General features: G+C 56.4%; 1 protein-coding gene across 1 annotated transcript in view; it reads right to left on the reverse strand.

The window, feature by feature from the left end:
- Positions 1–11,855, reverse strand: part of SELENOI (selenoprotein I) — a 36,159-nt gene extending 24,304 nt beyond the window's left edge. Inside the window, exon 1 of the mRNA XM_087776546.1 lies at positions 11,688–11,855. Coding sequence (XP_087632672.1) covers positions 11,688–11,735 — 48 coding nt within the window. The 5' untranslated portion in view covers positions 11,736–11,855. The remainder of the gene's footprint in view (positions 1–11,687) is intronic.
- Between the last annotated feature and the right edge of the window lie 1,202 nt (positions 11,856–13,057).

Consider the following 13,057-nt stretch of genomic DNA (forward strand, 5'->3'; position numbering starts at 1 on the left):
CCAGACCCGGCCACTCCACAGGCCGGACTCACTCTCCAGCACAGCGGCTCATGAAGGAACCTGTGGTCACCGCAGGAGGTCACCTTGCGAACACCCACCTGGTAGGGAGCCCACACTCGAGTCAGTCCTTGGCTATCTGAGCTCCAGCCAGCTCATCCAGAGGGCTGCAGCTCCGTGCCGGCACCGGGGTCACCCCAGGGTGGGATGGAGCGGACAGCCAGCCCGGCCACCCTACTGCCAAGTCCCGACCCCATCCCATCACCGTGCTGGGCAGGGGGAAATCATTTCTCCGTGGATACGTAACATGGAGCAACATGTTGATGGCAGGCTTCAGCAAACAGCCTGCCAATTTCCACTGCATCCAGGAGCATTCTCCGTTTGGGAGCATTAAATATCCATGAATATGGGTCACCACCGTTTCCGCTACAGTTCGAGGTGATCAGCTGCAGAAAGGATGCACAGATGGTGAGCACAGGAGTGGGAAAGATGCACCTTCAGGGGCCTGAGGCAGGGATGCAGCTAGGGGAGGATCAGGCAGCGACAAGCCTCTGGAGTGGGAATCGAGGGACCATAGCAGCAACTCTGGGGAGGAAAAACGGGGAGGGGGGAGGAAGAAAAGGCAGAAGCAAAAGGGCACAAACAGGAAACCTGTTACAATAACACTGCGACAGCCGAAAGACTTTCCTGCTGTTGCCAGAGCTGGTTTGCACTTCAAAAGAGAGGGCTGAAGCACCTAAGAGGGGAAGCAGACTAGTTTTGCAAGCCTGCTCCTGGTGCCCAAGGAGAACAGAAGGGACCAGGGTGAGCAAAGCAGCGCAGCCTGGGCAAGGGGGCAGGGGAGGAGGCAGCAGCCGCTCGCCATCCCAAGGCACACTTCGACACCCACCCCGTGCCCTCCCGAGGGCATTCAGTCCCACAAACCACCCCAAAACCTGTTTCTTGCTGGATCAGCAAGGTGAACTGGCCTCTCCAGGTGGCCATGAGCCACCGGGGAGCTGCAGACGCCGGCAAGACCGCAGCCCCAGCCTCCTCTCCAGAGGACGAGGCCATGGCAGAACTGGGCCGAATGCAGCACAGAGCTGGGTTGGATGCCAACCCATCAACCAGGAGAATACACGAGTCAGTGCAAGAAAAGAGAATTCGTTACAATCCCTAGAAAAAGAAATCAAGTTGAACTTTTAAGTATACCTATCAAAGGAAAACACAAGCCCACGCACATCAGGAGATGATTACAGATGAAGCATGCACGGCGGGGAAGGAGGGGGAAGACTACCTTCAAGTTTCGACAGAGCCTATGTGAAAGGCACAAATAAAACTTTTTTTTTCCCCAAAGCACATAACCCTCTGCCCCTCTATATCCCTCGTCCCGCCTCTCCCCAAAGAGGAAATTCACAATTAACAGAAAAAAGCCGCGTTGCTTCCTAAGCCCTGACATCCTGCTTTGTGCAAGACTTGAAGCGCAGCGACTCAGGTCAATTCTACCAGCCCTAATAACGCAGCCGTTTTCTGTGCCAGCGATGGGAAGTGATACTTTAATTTCCACAATGCACTCCAGTTCTCTTCCAAACAGTCCCAACAGCCAAATACTCGCTGCTAATTAGCAGAGAGTGACTTTTATGATGGAGTTCATTGTAGCCAAGATTCAACGTGCGTCAATAAACATTGCAGTAGACTTTCAGTGCAATCGAAGAGGCCCAAGGTGGGCTGACCAGCAGCCTATGCCATCTTTAAGTGACTGCTTTGCACATCTCGGGCGAGCATTCAAGACAAGAGCCGCGACCCGGCTCTCCTCTGCACGCCACCCGCCAGCCTTGCCTCTCCAGCAGGGCTAGGGAGGCCCCTCCAGCGCATGGAAAGGGGTCAAACAGCCAAATATACCAGCATACTCATCAGCATCACCCACCTCAACTGCTCCTTCCTTTCCACATCCCTGTGGTCGTTCATTTTGGGACTGGCTCTGTGCTGACACGGACAACGGGGACAGGGGGAGCCCAGCACTGCCGGAGCGCTCGGCTGGCTCCCTGCTCCCTATAGAGCATGCGGGAGATGTGTACAACCATTGCAGCAGACTCCAAGCAGGACAGCAAAGGAGGAAGGGGTGTGCAAAGATCTATCAGACATCTAAAGCAAAAATGCAGAGTAAGTAACAGACTTCTTTCTTTTCAAAGGGAATCTGAAGAGCAAAAGGCTGCTGAGGAGCAGTTCTGCTTCCTACTCCTCCATTGCACTCACACCCATGAAAAAAGGCACCTGGTTTTAGTAGATGTCCCCAAACACCAGCTGGGGACAGCAATCTTCTGTTTCAGGCAGGGCAAAGGATGCAGAGGGATGCGGGCAGCTGGGCAGAGCAGGGGTTGCATCCTTCACCTGCACGGCAAGAGAAGAGCTGGGAGGGCTCCCGCTGCAGGACAGGACAAGGAACCTACTGCCTGCACCCACCGCACACACAAGCTGCCCACAATTCACTCCTTTAAGGGTAAGGACTGCAGTAAAAAGCCCACACAAACAGCAGTGCAGAGCCAGAGAGAGCTCCCCTCCCCAGAGGAGGTCTGCAGCAGCACAAGCATCACCCCATGAGCATCAACCAAACCACCCAGAGAAGGGCAGCCCTGGCCCGACAGTCGCGCTGATGGACCTGCTGGCTGTTTGGCAGCCAGTCCAGCCGAGCTGCGTGTCCCCGGGCGACTCATATTCTCATACCAAAACCCACAGAGGTTTGAAGTTCCTCCTAGGAACCCCCACTATGGACTGAAGTAGCAGTAGGTCCCCGACCACAAAGGGCTTCATCATTGCCACTGTGTGGCTAAAAACAGAAAGTCTGGGAATCCCCCACCAAAATATGGTTCAATACCTTCAATGCCCCATAACGCAAAGGCCAGACCTGCGGCAGCAGCAAACAGCACCCCGAGCTGCCGGCAGCGATCTGAGGATTGATGAAGAGATGTAAACACACACAGACTTGGTCCCGGGAGTGGAACTAGCTCCTCGCTCATCAAAACCTTACAAGACACATCAGAATTGTCTCTAGAAAGCAAGATAAATCCCTTACCCTCATCTCACTGCTTAGCACAGAGCAAAAGCTCAGCCAAGGCTCGTGAGCCAGGTCATTCCCAGTTAACCTATAAGCATTGCTGCTGTCTCCTCCAACCACAGCAGCTGGGCAGTTTTCAGACCACGAGAGCTGCAAGGGACACACTTAGCTGGGCAGAGGTTCGAAACCCTGAATTTAACCGCAGAACAGGGAAGAAAGAAGAAAAACACTTCTAACTTTTAGAGCTGCTCATCTTAGAAGTCATGGAGGCTAGGAGGACTTCTGGACTTCCTTACAGCGTCCTCCGCAACACAGCACAGCCGAGCAGCACCTTGGGAAGCTACGCCCTGTGTAAAGGCAGACACAGACACACTCTCTCAGAGCAATTAAAAGAGCCCTTGGGGAAGGAGTTAAGTGATTCAAGAGCAGGGCTTCCCCTCCTTCACGCTCGTCCTGCTAAGGGCCCTGCAGGAGAAGGCAAGCTGTTTGTCTGGGGGTGAGGAAGGCTGGCCTTCTCATCACCATGGCCTCAAGCCTCACATCCACATGGCTAGCAGCAAAAAGCCTTCCTCTCTGCCGCTCCCACTACGAGTTTTGTTGTTGTTCCACTGGTCTGAACTGCCACCGGCACCCATTGGTGTCTCTGCTCGGCAGAGCAAACCCTGCAGAGATCTCTTTAGGGCTCGTATTTCCAGAGCAGCCTCTAAAAGCCTGCCAGGGAGAGCTTCCAGCCATCTGCTTCCTGCGGCGCAGCATCTGTAGCCCTGCTCTCCACGGCACTTGAAGTCTGAAGGCAAGAGGATTTCTTGAGGTTGGCTGAGGGGAAGAGCAGCCTCCACGTGGGACCAGCAGTCCTGCTTCATGCCGTTTGCATAAGGAATCTATAGAAACTGTTCAATCGACAGCCAAAGCGTGATACGTGCACGACTCGTGGATCTGCAATGCCTGGCAGGTCTGCTGCTGGTGCTGGCTCGGGCTGGTGACAGCCCAGGAGAGTGGGGTTCCCACCTGGAAGAAGGCTGCAGAAAAGGGAGAAGAGCATCCAGGAGGAGAGTACTTCCCACAACAAAAAGAAATCCTTTAAGCTAGATGCCCAGCCCTTCGGTGCACTTAGTACACCAGGTCTCCCAAGCTAAGGTCTCATCTGACGCTGCAGGACAACCGTGCTCGATACACTACTGCAAACCCAGTCTGCTGTCGTGACCCTGACCAGGAGACCGCCGTACCTCGCGGAGTCGGTGACCCACATCGCAGCCAGCCTGCGTGTGCCCAGGCCCGTGCTGCGCTGCACAGATCCCTCGGCCGCAGGATAAACTCAGCCAGCTCGGCGCAGCGGAGGAGCCGGCAGGCAGCTCCCACTCAGCATCAGTGACTGGGCCACCTGCATGTCCTTCCCTTTATCTACAAGTGCAGCAAGAAGCTCTCATGAACATCCTTTCCATCTGACACTGGAAATGAGGAACAGAGTTGTTTTCCTGCTCAAATGATCGAAATGAGGGAAACATCTTCTATGTACGGGGGTCTGCCCAGCACGCTGTGCATGGATCGGAAGCCCATTTGATGCTACACCACCTGGGGTTCCCACCATCTAAAGGGATGTAAGATTATCTATACTATTCTCTCCTTATAGCGCTAGCTCTAAACGGCACCTTACAGAGTCCAAGCACCTTTCTTATTGGGATAACAGACCAGCACCTCCTGGTGCAAAATCTCTGCTATGTATGAACCCACCACAGGGCTTGCATGCTCTCAACCACACAGCTATGCTCCATACAAGATGCCTTCTCCTCCCTCAGGAGGAGCTGGAGAAGAGCCCTCCTTTCCCTTTCCTTCGCTGCTGCAGCGGCTGCTCTGGCAGCTCTACGCGGGACGCCTCGGTAGGAGAGCAAGGCTGGGACCTGCCGAGGGGCTCCGTGCTGGGAGAACGGAACCAGCTCACAGCAGATCGACGGCCAAACCTGCAGCAAAGCGCACGTCACTGCAGAGAGAAGGTGGGATGAGCAGCGAGTCTGGACACTTTTTCTTAGTGCTTGAGCGCTGCCGGCTGCTCCCAGGCCTCAGCTCAGCAGGCCTGTGGCAGCAGACACCAAAAGGACTTCATTTTACTGCCCACGCAGCTAACGAGACAAAGAACCTCTTCACAAGAGCCACCGGCGAGCGGGCTGCCGCCGGCCTCCCCATGCCATTGCTGGTTGTGTGCTCCCCATGGGCTGCCATCACCAGCTCCTGCTCCAAAGCGAGGACACAGAAATGGAAGGATTTTAGGGTGCAGCAGTTTTGCTATAAAAGGTACTTCCCAAGCCCCAATTGACTTTCCTCTTATTGAACCCATACATGCTGCCAAAGCCTCTGGGGTGAGACACCAGCCTGTCCCACCTTTGGACCCAAACATGACACACGCCATTGCCTACCCTCTCGCGTCCCTCCCATGCCACACGTAAGGAGCGGCACTCCCACATCCTCCTTCGCTGGCATTTCCCCCAAACCATTACTCCTGAGGATGACACATACCCTCAAGGAAAGCCCAAGGTCCAGCCGGCATCACGGCAGAAACTCGTACCTGCACTTCCACCCAGCTCACACGGTGAGGAAAACACGCGAGGAGAGACCGCTTACACACACGGCCAGAGCCTCGTACACAACGCACGTCACTCCAGTACTTCCCCTGCTCCTACGTGAGCTGAATGAAAGAGCCACACAGCGACCACACACCTGGCTGTAAGATGTGCCCCAGGAATAGTCATTGGTGACTCCATCACACCAGAAGACACCAGTACAGTGCAGGACCCCACAGGGTAGAGCTGAATAAAACAGAACCACAAGCAGCTCAGACAACACTGGGCAAGGAAAGGCTACAAGAAATGCAGGGCACGTGATTGGAATACAGAAAGACAGTGACAAACCATCAAAGCCATCTGTAGCTAACAGGACACGTGAAGTTACAGCGCTCTGCCCTCACTTGCAGTCAGTCTCGCCTTCTGCAGCTGCAAGCATGGTCTCCCGACCCACTGAAACGAGCCACAAGAGTCACAGTGCCGCAGAAAGCGACGTGCAGCTCATCGAGATGCACGAGCAGAAGTAATACGAGTGCTGTGTGCAACGCAAAAAGCCATCCTTCCCCTCTCCGCTGCGCTGGCGAGGCTCCAGCCCGCATGCTGCATCCAGCTCTGGGCACCACGCTCGGGAAAGGCAGAGACAACTTGCACAAGGGAGAGTTGTTTGGGTTGCTCTGTGAAAACAGGACTCGGAGGCAGTCTGGAGGGAAGAAAGGGGTAGGTCTTTCTCCTAGAGAAAGCAAAGTAGGAGCAGACACCTCTGTCAATGTTCCAGACGGTCCCATCATTTTCCCCCCTCCCCATAATTTTATAGAAGGAGGTTGCCCAGAAGCCTGACAGAAAGCGATTTGAAGACAGGTTTTTAAGGAGCAGATCATGACCTCTGGCATCCAACTGCAAGGTTTACGCTCCGAAACAGCAGTGCCTGGCTGCATCTTTCTTGGCAGAGGACATTCAATACTTAACAGTAACAGAGCGTCTGGTTTTGGCAGGGGACATTCAATACTCGACAACAGCAGAGCATCTGGTTTGCTTTTCTTCGGAAGGTTGACACATGCACCCTGTTCTACAGCCTCGAAACAAGAGCTTTATTTTTGATATCAAGACCTCCGCCCTGCCGTAAGCATCAATCATCTGCACGAGGCTGACAAGCCGGAGGAGGTGCTGGAGCAGACACACTTAGGATTTGTCCGGCTCTCTGACCGCCGCGTACAGCATCTCCTCGGGGGAAGCCTCGGCACGCTGCTGCCAGGCAGGGCTGTAATGCATTAGCTACAAAGGATGTATTTGTTCCAGCAGAGAAACCCTTCCTTCCCGTTTTAGGTTAGCTTAACTTAAATTGTCTCCAAAGGTACATACGTTACACCCAAATCCCACAGTCTCCTACTGAAGAAGTGTTAGAGGTACAAATAAAAGCTGCGATAACGCTGCACTTTTTGCTGCACAGCCTCCTCAGGCAGAGGAGCTCTTCAGTGTCCCTTCAAGAGCAGATAAAGGACGGTTCCCTCTACACCGCTACCACCCGTGGCACCGAGCCAGCCTGTGACAGAAGGAGCGTACACCTACCTCTCCCCCAGCCAGCAGAAATGTGCACGCTGCAAAGCTAAAACCATCTGGACTTCTGACTCGCCGCTTCCCATATGCGCTCCGGGCAGCAATGGGAGGAGTAAACCAGCCAGGGCTGGAGAAAGCTGTGGATCATCTTGCATGAAGCTCTTCTGCTCCTGCCGTATCAGCTCCAGGGACACTAGCTCCTCTCCGAGAGCGTGGACACGTTCCTTCCCTTGGACACATGTTGCCTCCTCCACATCTCCCTGAATCTGCTTGCTTTTCTCCAAATCTATCACGTACGGGCCGGAGAGGTTCTGCCCGGCACAGCTTAAAGGCTGAGGCAGAGTCAAAGGTGCAGAGCCATTTGCGGCAGGAACTGGTGGAGTCTCCCTGCAGAGGGTTTGGTTCTGACCATGCATCACCTTTTTGGCTGGTCCCACCTAAAAGCAATCACTTGTCCTAGCTGCTTTCCAGCCACGCTGGCTTTGGGTACATATTCAAATTACACAATGTGAGCCACCTTCTCAGATGACCTGCTGCGCTGCTGCCACACACTGACCTCTTCCAATACATCCCTGCACTTTGGGGACGAGGCAGAGAAAGCAGCTCAGCAACAGCTGCCTTATTCTTCCGTTATTTTGCATTGCCATCCGTACACATCCCACACTGCTCCTTCCTTCATAGGATCACAGAATGCTTTGGGATGGAAGGGACCTCCAAAGGCCACCCAGTCCCACCCCTGCCATGGGCAGGGACATCTTCACCCAGACCAGGGTGCTCAGAGCCCCGTCCAACCTGGCCTTGAGTGTGTCCAGGGATGGGCCATCTCCCACCGCTCTGGGCAACCTGGGCCAGTGCCTCACCGCCCTCAGCACAAACAATTTCTTCCTTCTGTCCAGTCTGAATCTCCCCTCTTTCAGTTTAAAACCATTCCCCCTTGTCCTGTCGCTGCAGGCCCCGCTAAAAAGCCTGTCCCCGCCTTTCTTATAAGCCCCCTTTAAGTACTGAAAGGCTATGTCCATTTGGGATGACAGTTTACGCTGCTGCAGAAGTTTTCTGGGCAAGAACAATTAGTTGTACCCAGAAGGTCAACCGGCTTTTCACCAACAGAGCGGTGATGGATCCGGAGTTGCACCTTCAAGGCAAAGAAAAGGAAGAGCAGGACAAGCCTCAATGCCTAAAGCAAGGCTGGAAAATGCGACCCAGTATCAGAGATTTGTGCCTGGATCAGCCGCTTTCTCAAGGTTAAAATAGCAAAGAAAAAAAAAAAGCTACCCAAGCAAACAAGACATGTAGGAAGGGAGCACTGCAGAGAGACCGACTGGGGCTTCATTACCCCCTACGGTAACCCAGTGTGTCAGCACTGACTGCTCTTCTCAATACAGTTTATTGCGATCTCCAGCAAAGCGCTTTCACCTGCTGGTGCTCGCACTGAGGGCGCTGCACAGCCCCGAGGAGCACGCAAAGATGAGGATCGTGGTAGGGCAGAAATAAAGCTCTTTGTGAACCCTCCCACTCTTATCAAAGTCCCTATTGACTCGGTAAAACCACAATCTCTTGAGCAAAGCTACTTCTGCCAGCAGGACCGCACTTCTGCCCGTAGGGCATACGCTGCTTTATTGGCCTCTGCCTGTTGGTTCAGCTGTGCCAGGCTGGGAGCGATACCTCCATCGGAGACCTGCTTACACATTTCAGCCCTCCACCATCCGAAACCAAGGCCAGCAGACACAACGCTAGTGTGTAACTGGTGACGGCAAGCAGCCGATGCTGCCCACACTGTGCTTTATACGACAGACAGGACTTTCCTCCTCACCCTGGTCTGCATTCAGGGTCCTGTTCATAGATTTAACTGCAACGGCATTTCCATCGGAGGCGTCTCCAGAAAGACCATGACCTGGGAGCAGGTTTTGGTGCCCGCTACACAAACGAGAAGGTTGCTGCAGTTGTCCGGACCCTCCCACGTTCAACTGCCAGCACCACCTGTAGAGCGTGGAGACCCCCTCACAACTGCACAGGTACTGGGAGGGAAGGCAGCAACACCACAAATCCCCCCAGGCACTACTGGAAACAGGCTGAACACACGACAGTCTCACCTCTTCAAGCAAAAGCACTGTCTTTGCAGGAGCAAAATTAGTCACTTCGGGAGGCCTGGCTCAAAGCCAAGCGCATTTTGCTTACCTTTTTCCAGCATCCACACAAAACCGCTATCTTTCACTGCCTTTCTATACACACTTAAAGTTTACTGATGAATCCCTATACAGTCTTTCACAGGACACATCACGCAACCCATCACATTGGTAAAACTCGCTCTACCAAGGCCATTTATCTGCAGCTCATCAGCTCTGAGCGTGCAAAAGGAAAGCGTGAGCAAGCCCTGACCGCTCCTGCCCCCACAGAGCGCCCCGGGAAGAGATCAGACCCACACAGACAGCCTCGCCCAGCTACACGAGACAGCAGGTCACCGGCTTCACTCCCCGAACGCATCACAGAATGACAGAATCCCAGGTTGGAAGGGACCTCAAGGATCATCTGCGCCAACCTTTCTTGGCAAAAGCATGGTCTAGACAAGATGGCCCAGCACCCCGTCCAGCTGAATCTTAAAAGTCTTCAATGTTGGGGAATTCACCACTTCCCTGGGGAGATTATCCCGACAGCTGATTGTTCTCATTGGGAAAAGTTTTCTCCTTGTGTCCAATCCGAATCGTCCCAGAAGTAAATTTGACCCATTAACCCTCGCCTCTTCCATGTGACTCCTTGTAAAAAGGGAGTCTCTGTCGTCTTTGTAGCCACCCTTTAAATACTGGAACATGGTGATAAGGTCTCCCCTAAGCCTCATTTTCACAGGGCTGAACAAGCCCAGTTCTCTCAGCCTTTCCTCATACGGCAGGCTTCCCAGTCCTTGGATCATCTTTGTGGCCCTTCTCTGGACCCTCTCCAGCCTGTCCACATCTTTTTTTTATAGCGGGGACCAAAACAGACTTGTCCTAACTGTCCTGCACACTTAAATGACACCCCATGAACCACCCCAGAAGGACAACTGCAACGTGGCCCAATGTGATGGATCCTAGAACAAGAGCAAAGCAAAGGTGAAGGTGAGGAGAACCCTTTTAGCTTCACTGCTGGTGTGGGAGAAGAAAAAAATATGGCAAACACCCTCCCCTCCACATAAACACACAACCCAGTGTTCCCCTGTGTTAAGGATGCTGCATGCTTTGGCCCAAAACCAGGTCCTAGAGATTTAAACTGCCACAGCAGAGCCTGTTAGCACTTACAGCGGCTTCCTTCAAAGGTTGCCAGTGCCTTGAACAAGACACGGACTGCCACGCTCGCGCGAGGAGATGCAGACGATCGCTGGCACGTTTCTGTGGGTCTGACCACGCAGGGAGCAGCCACAGGGCAGGAGCAACGTGGTCCTGAGCTAAATGTGGGGGGAGTCCCTGGGCTGGCCGCGCTCCCACCGCGATGCAGACCCAGAGCTCCCTCCGGCGTGGCCCTTTCACGGGCAGGGGCAACCACAGCCCAACCCGGCAAGGCGCTGACCTCGCTGCATGCGGTGACGTGCCACAGCTGCCTCTCTCGACCACATCGCTGCCCCAGGAAGGGGTGGGGGGGACAGGCAAGCTGCCACAGTGCCACTCCCAATCACACCCACACGGCGCCCGGCAATGCCCCCCACTCCTGGGGGGGGTACACACATCAAACGTGATCACACCCCACTCGGTAACGTTGTACCCTGCTGTACTGCAGGACGTGAAGGTGTGTCCCCACCCCAGGAGCACGGCCGGCGTGTGAGCACGCTGCCACCGCCCCACGCTCCACTGTCCCCACACCGGACCCCACGGTACGGCAGGCAGTCTGTCCTTCCCTGGGGGGGACAAACAGCCTGGGGGTGCCAACCCACCGCACCAACACCCTCGCACCGACGTTGTACGCGGCAGCATCGCACATCACGTCCTCGTCCCCGCTGGGACAGGGGCTGGGGGTGCCCAGTTTGCAGGCGGACCCCCTTGACTCACTGCGGGGCACAGGAGGGTCCCCCTCTCCCCTCCCGCAAGGCGGGGGTCCCGCGACTCACGCGGTCATGAATTCACCACGCTGGTCCTCCCTGCACCCATCACCCCCCACCATGAAACAGCTGGGGGGGGAGGGGGGAGAAAAAAGGAAAAAAAAAGGCATTTTATTACGCTGCATTGCACCGGCCCCCGCTGCACTGCCCACGGCGCGTCCCACCCGGGGAACTGGGCGTGGGGTGGCGGGGGGGGGACGGACGGACAGGACCCTGCACGGAGCCGAGCGCCCACCGCACCCCAACCACCCTTCCACTGCGTGGCCCCCGCCCCGCGGCACCGGGAACCGGGCCCCGCGGCTCCCCCGCCCCACGGCACCGGGACCCACGGCAGCCCCCGCCTCCCCCGGCCACGGCACCGGGCCCCCCCCGCATCTCCCTTCCAAAGGGCGTCCTCCGCGGCCTCCCGCCCCGCCCCGGCACGGCGGCCCCCTCAGACACCTCACGGCGCCAGGCCCCCTAACCCCGCCGGGCGCGCCGCTACCTTGTACTTGCTGAATCCGGCCAGCTGCTCGGCGGTCACGTACTCCATGGCGGCCGCCTGTTCCCGCTCCCGGCCGCGAGTGTCCGGTCGCGGTCCCGCCGCTCCGCTCCGCTCCGCTCCGCTGCGCGCCCGGCCTGGCCCCCGCCGGCCGCCGTAGCCCGCCTCCCGCCCGCCGCCGCATCGGCCCACCCGGCGTGGCCGTGACGTCACGGCGCCCCTCCCGTGGGAGGGCGCCGCCTGCAGGGCGGGAGGACGCCGGGCGCTGAGGGGAGCTGTGGCGGGCGGGCTGCCTGCTGCCGGCAGCTGCCGGCTCCGAAAAGTGACTTTTTTGGGGGGGAAATAATGACCTGGGGAGGGGCCGTAGGGGTGGACCCCGCCGCAAGCGCAGAGGAGGGCGAGCCGAGCCGAGCCTGCTGCGGGCACCTCTCCGCTGCGGAGGCGGTGAGGGAGGCCGGCTCTCCCTGAGGAGACAACCCCGGGTAGCCCGGCGCTGCCCGGGGGTGCTGAGCCCCCTCCCCACGCCTGCAGGGCCGGGAGGAGGTGTTTGGTTAAACATAAACCCCTTCTCAGGGGAAGGAGAAGGAGCAGGGGCTGTTGCAGGCGGCTGGGGCTCTGCTGAGGGGGCCGGCGGCAGGGCAGGCTCGGCAGTGCTGGGCTCCCGGTGGGACTCGATGACCTTAAAGGTCTTTTCCCACCTAAACGGTTCTACGATGTCTCCAGAGCAGGGCAGCGAGGCTGGGGCAGGGGCTGGAGCCCAAGGCTGGGGAGGAGCGGCTGGGGGAGCTGGGGGGGCTCAGCCTGGAGAAGAGGAGGCTGAGGGGAGCCCTCATCGCTCTCTGCAACTGCCTGAAAGGAGGCTGGAGCCGGGGGGGTCGGTCTCTTCTCCCCAGGAACAAGCGATGGGACGAGAGGGAACGGCCTCAAGCTGCGCCAGGGCAGGGTTAGGTTGGATATTAGGGAAAACTCCTTCCCCCAAAGGGCTGTCAGGCCCTGGCCCAGGCTGCCCGGGGCAGGGGCTGAGTCCCCATCCCTGGGGGGATTTAAAAGCCGGGGAGATGTGGTGCTGAGGGACATGGGTTAGTGGTGGGCTTGGCAGCGCTGGGTTAACGGTTGGACTTGATGATCTTCAAGGTCTTTTCCAACCTAAATGATTCTGTGATTCTGTGTATCGTCCTCCCCGCACCTCATCCCTTGTCACTGTTCAATGGCGAATTCTGGGATTTTACAACTTTCTGCGAAATGGAAAGAAAAGCATCAACATTTTCAGTTTCCCATCTCACAGGAACATCCACCCAGTCCCAGCCCTGCTCATTCCACCTGTGTGTTTTGCTGCAGTTTTATCATGCTTTTCCCTGCAAGAGTAAGAGAAA

This window comes from Nipponia nippon, unplaced genomic scaffold (assembly GCF_047370975.1).
Source record: "Nipponia nippon isolate SJK-2023a ecotype South Korea unplaced genomic scaffold, ASM4737097v1 scaffold_4, whole genome shotgun sequence".
NCBI classification, from domain to species: domain Eukaryota; kingdom Metazoa; phylum Chordata; class Aves; order Pelecaniformes; family Threskiornithidae; genus Nipponia; species Nipponia nippon.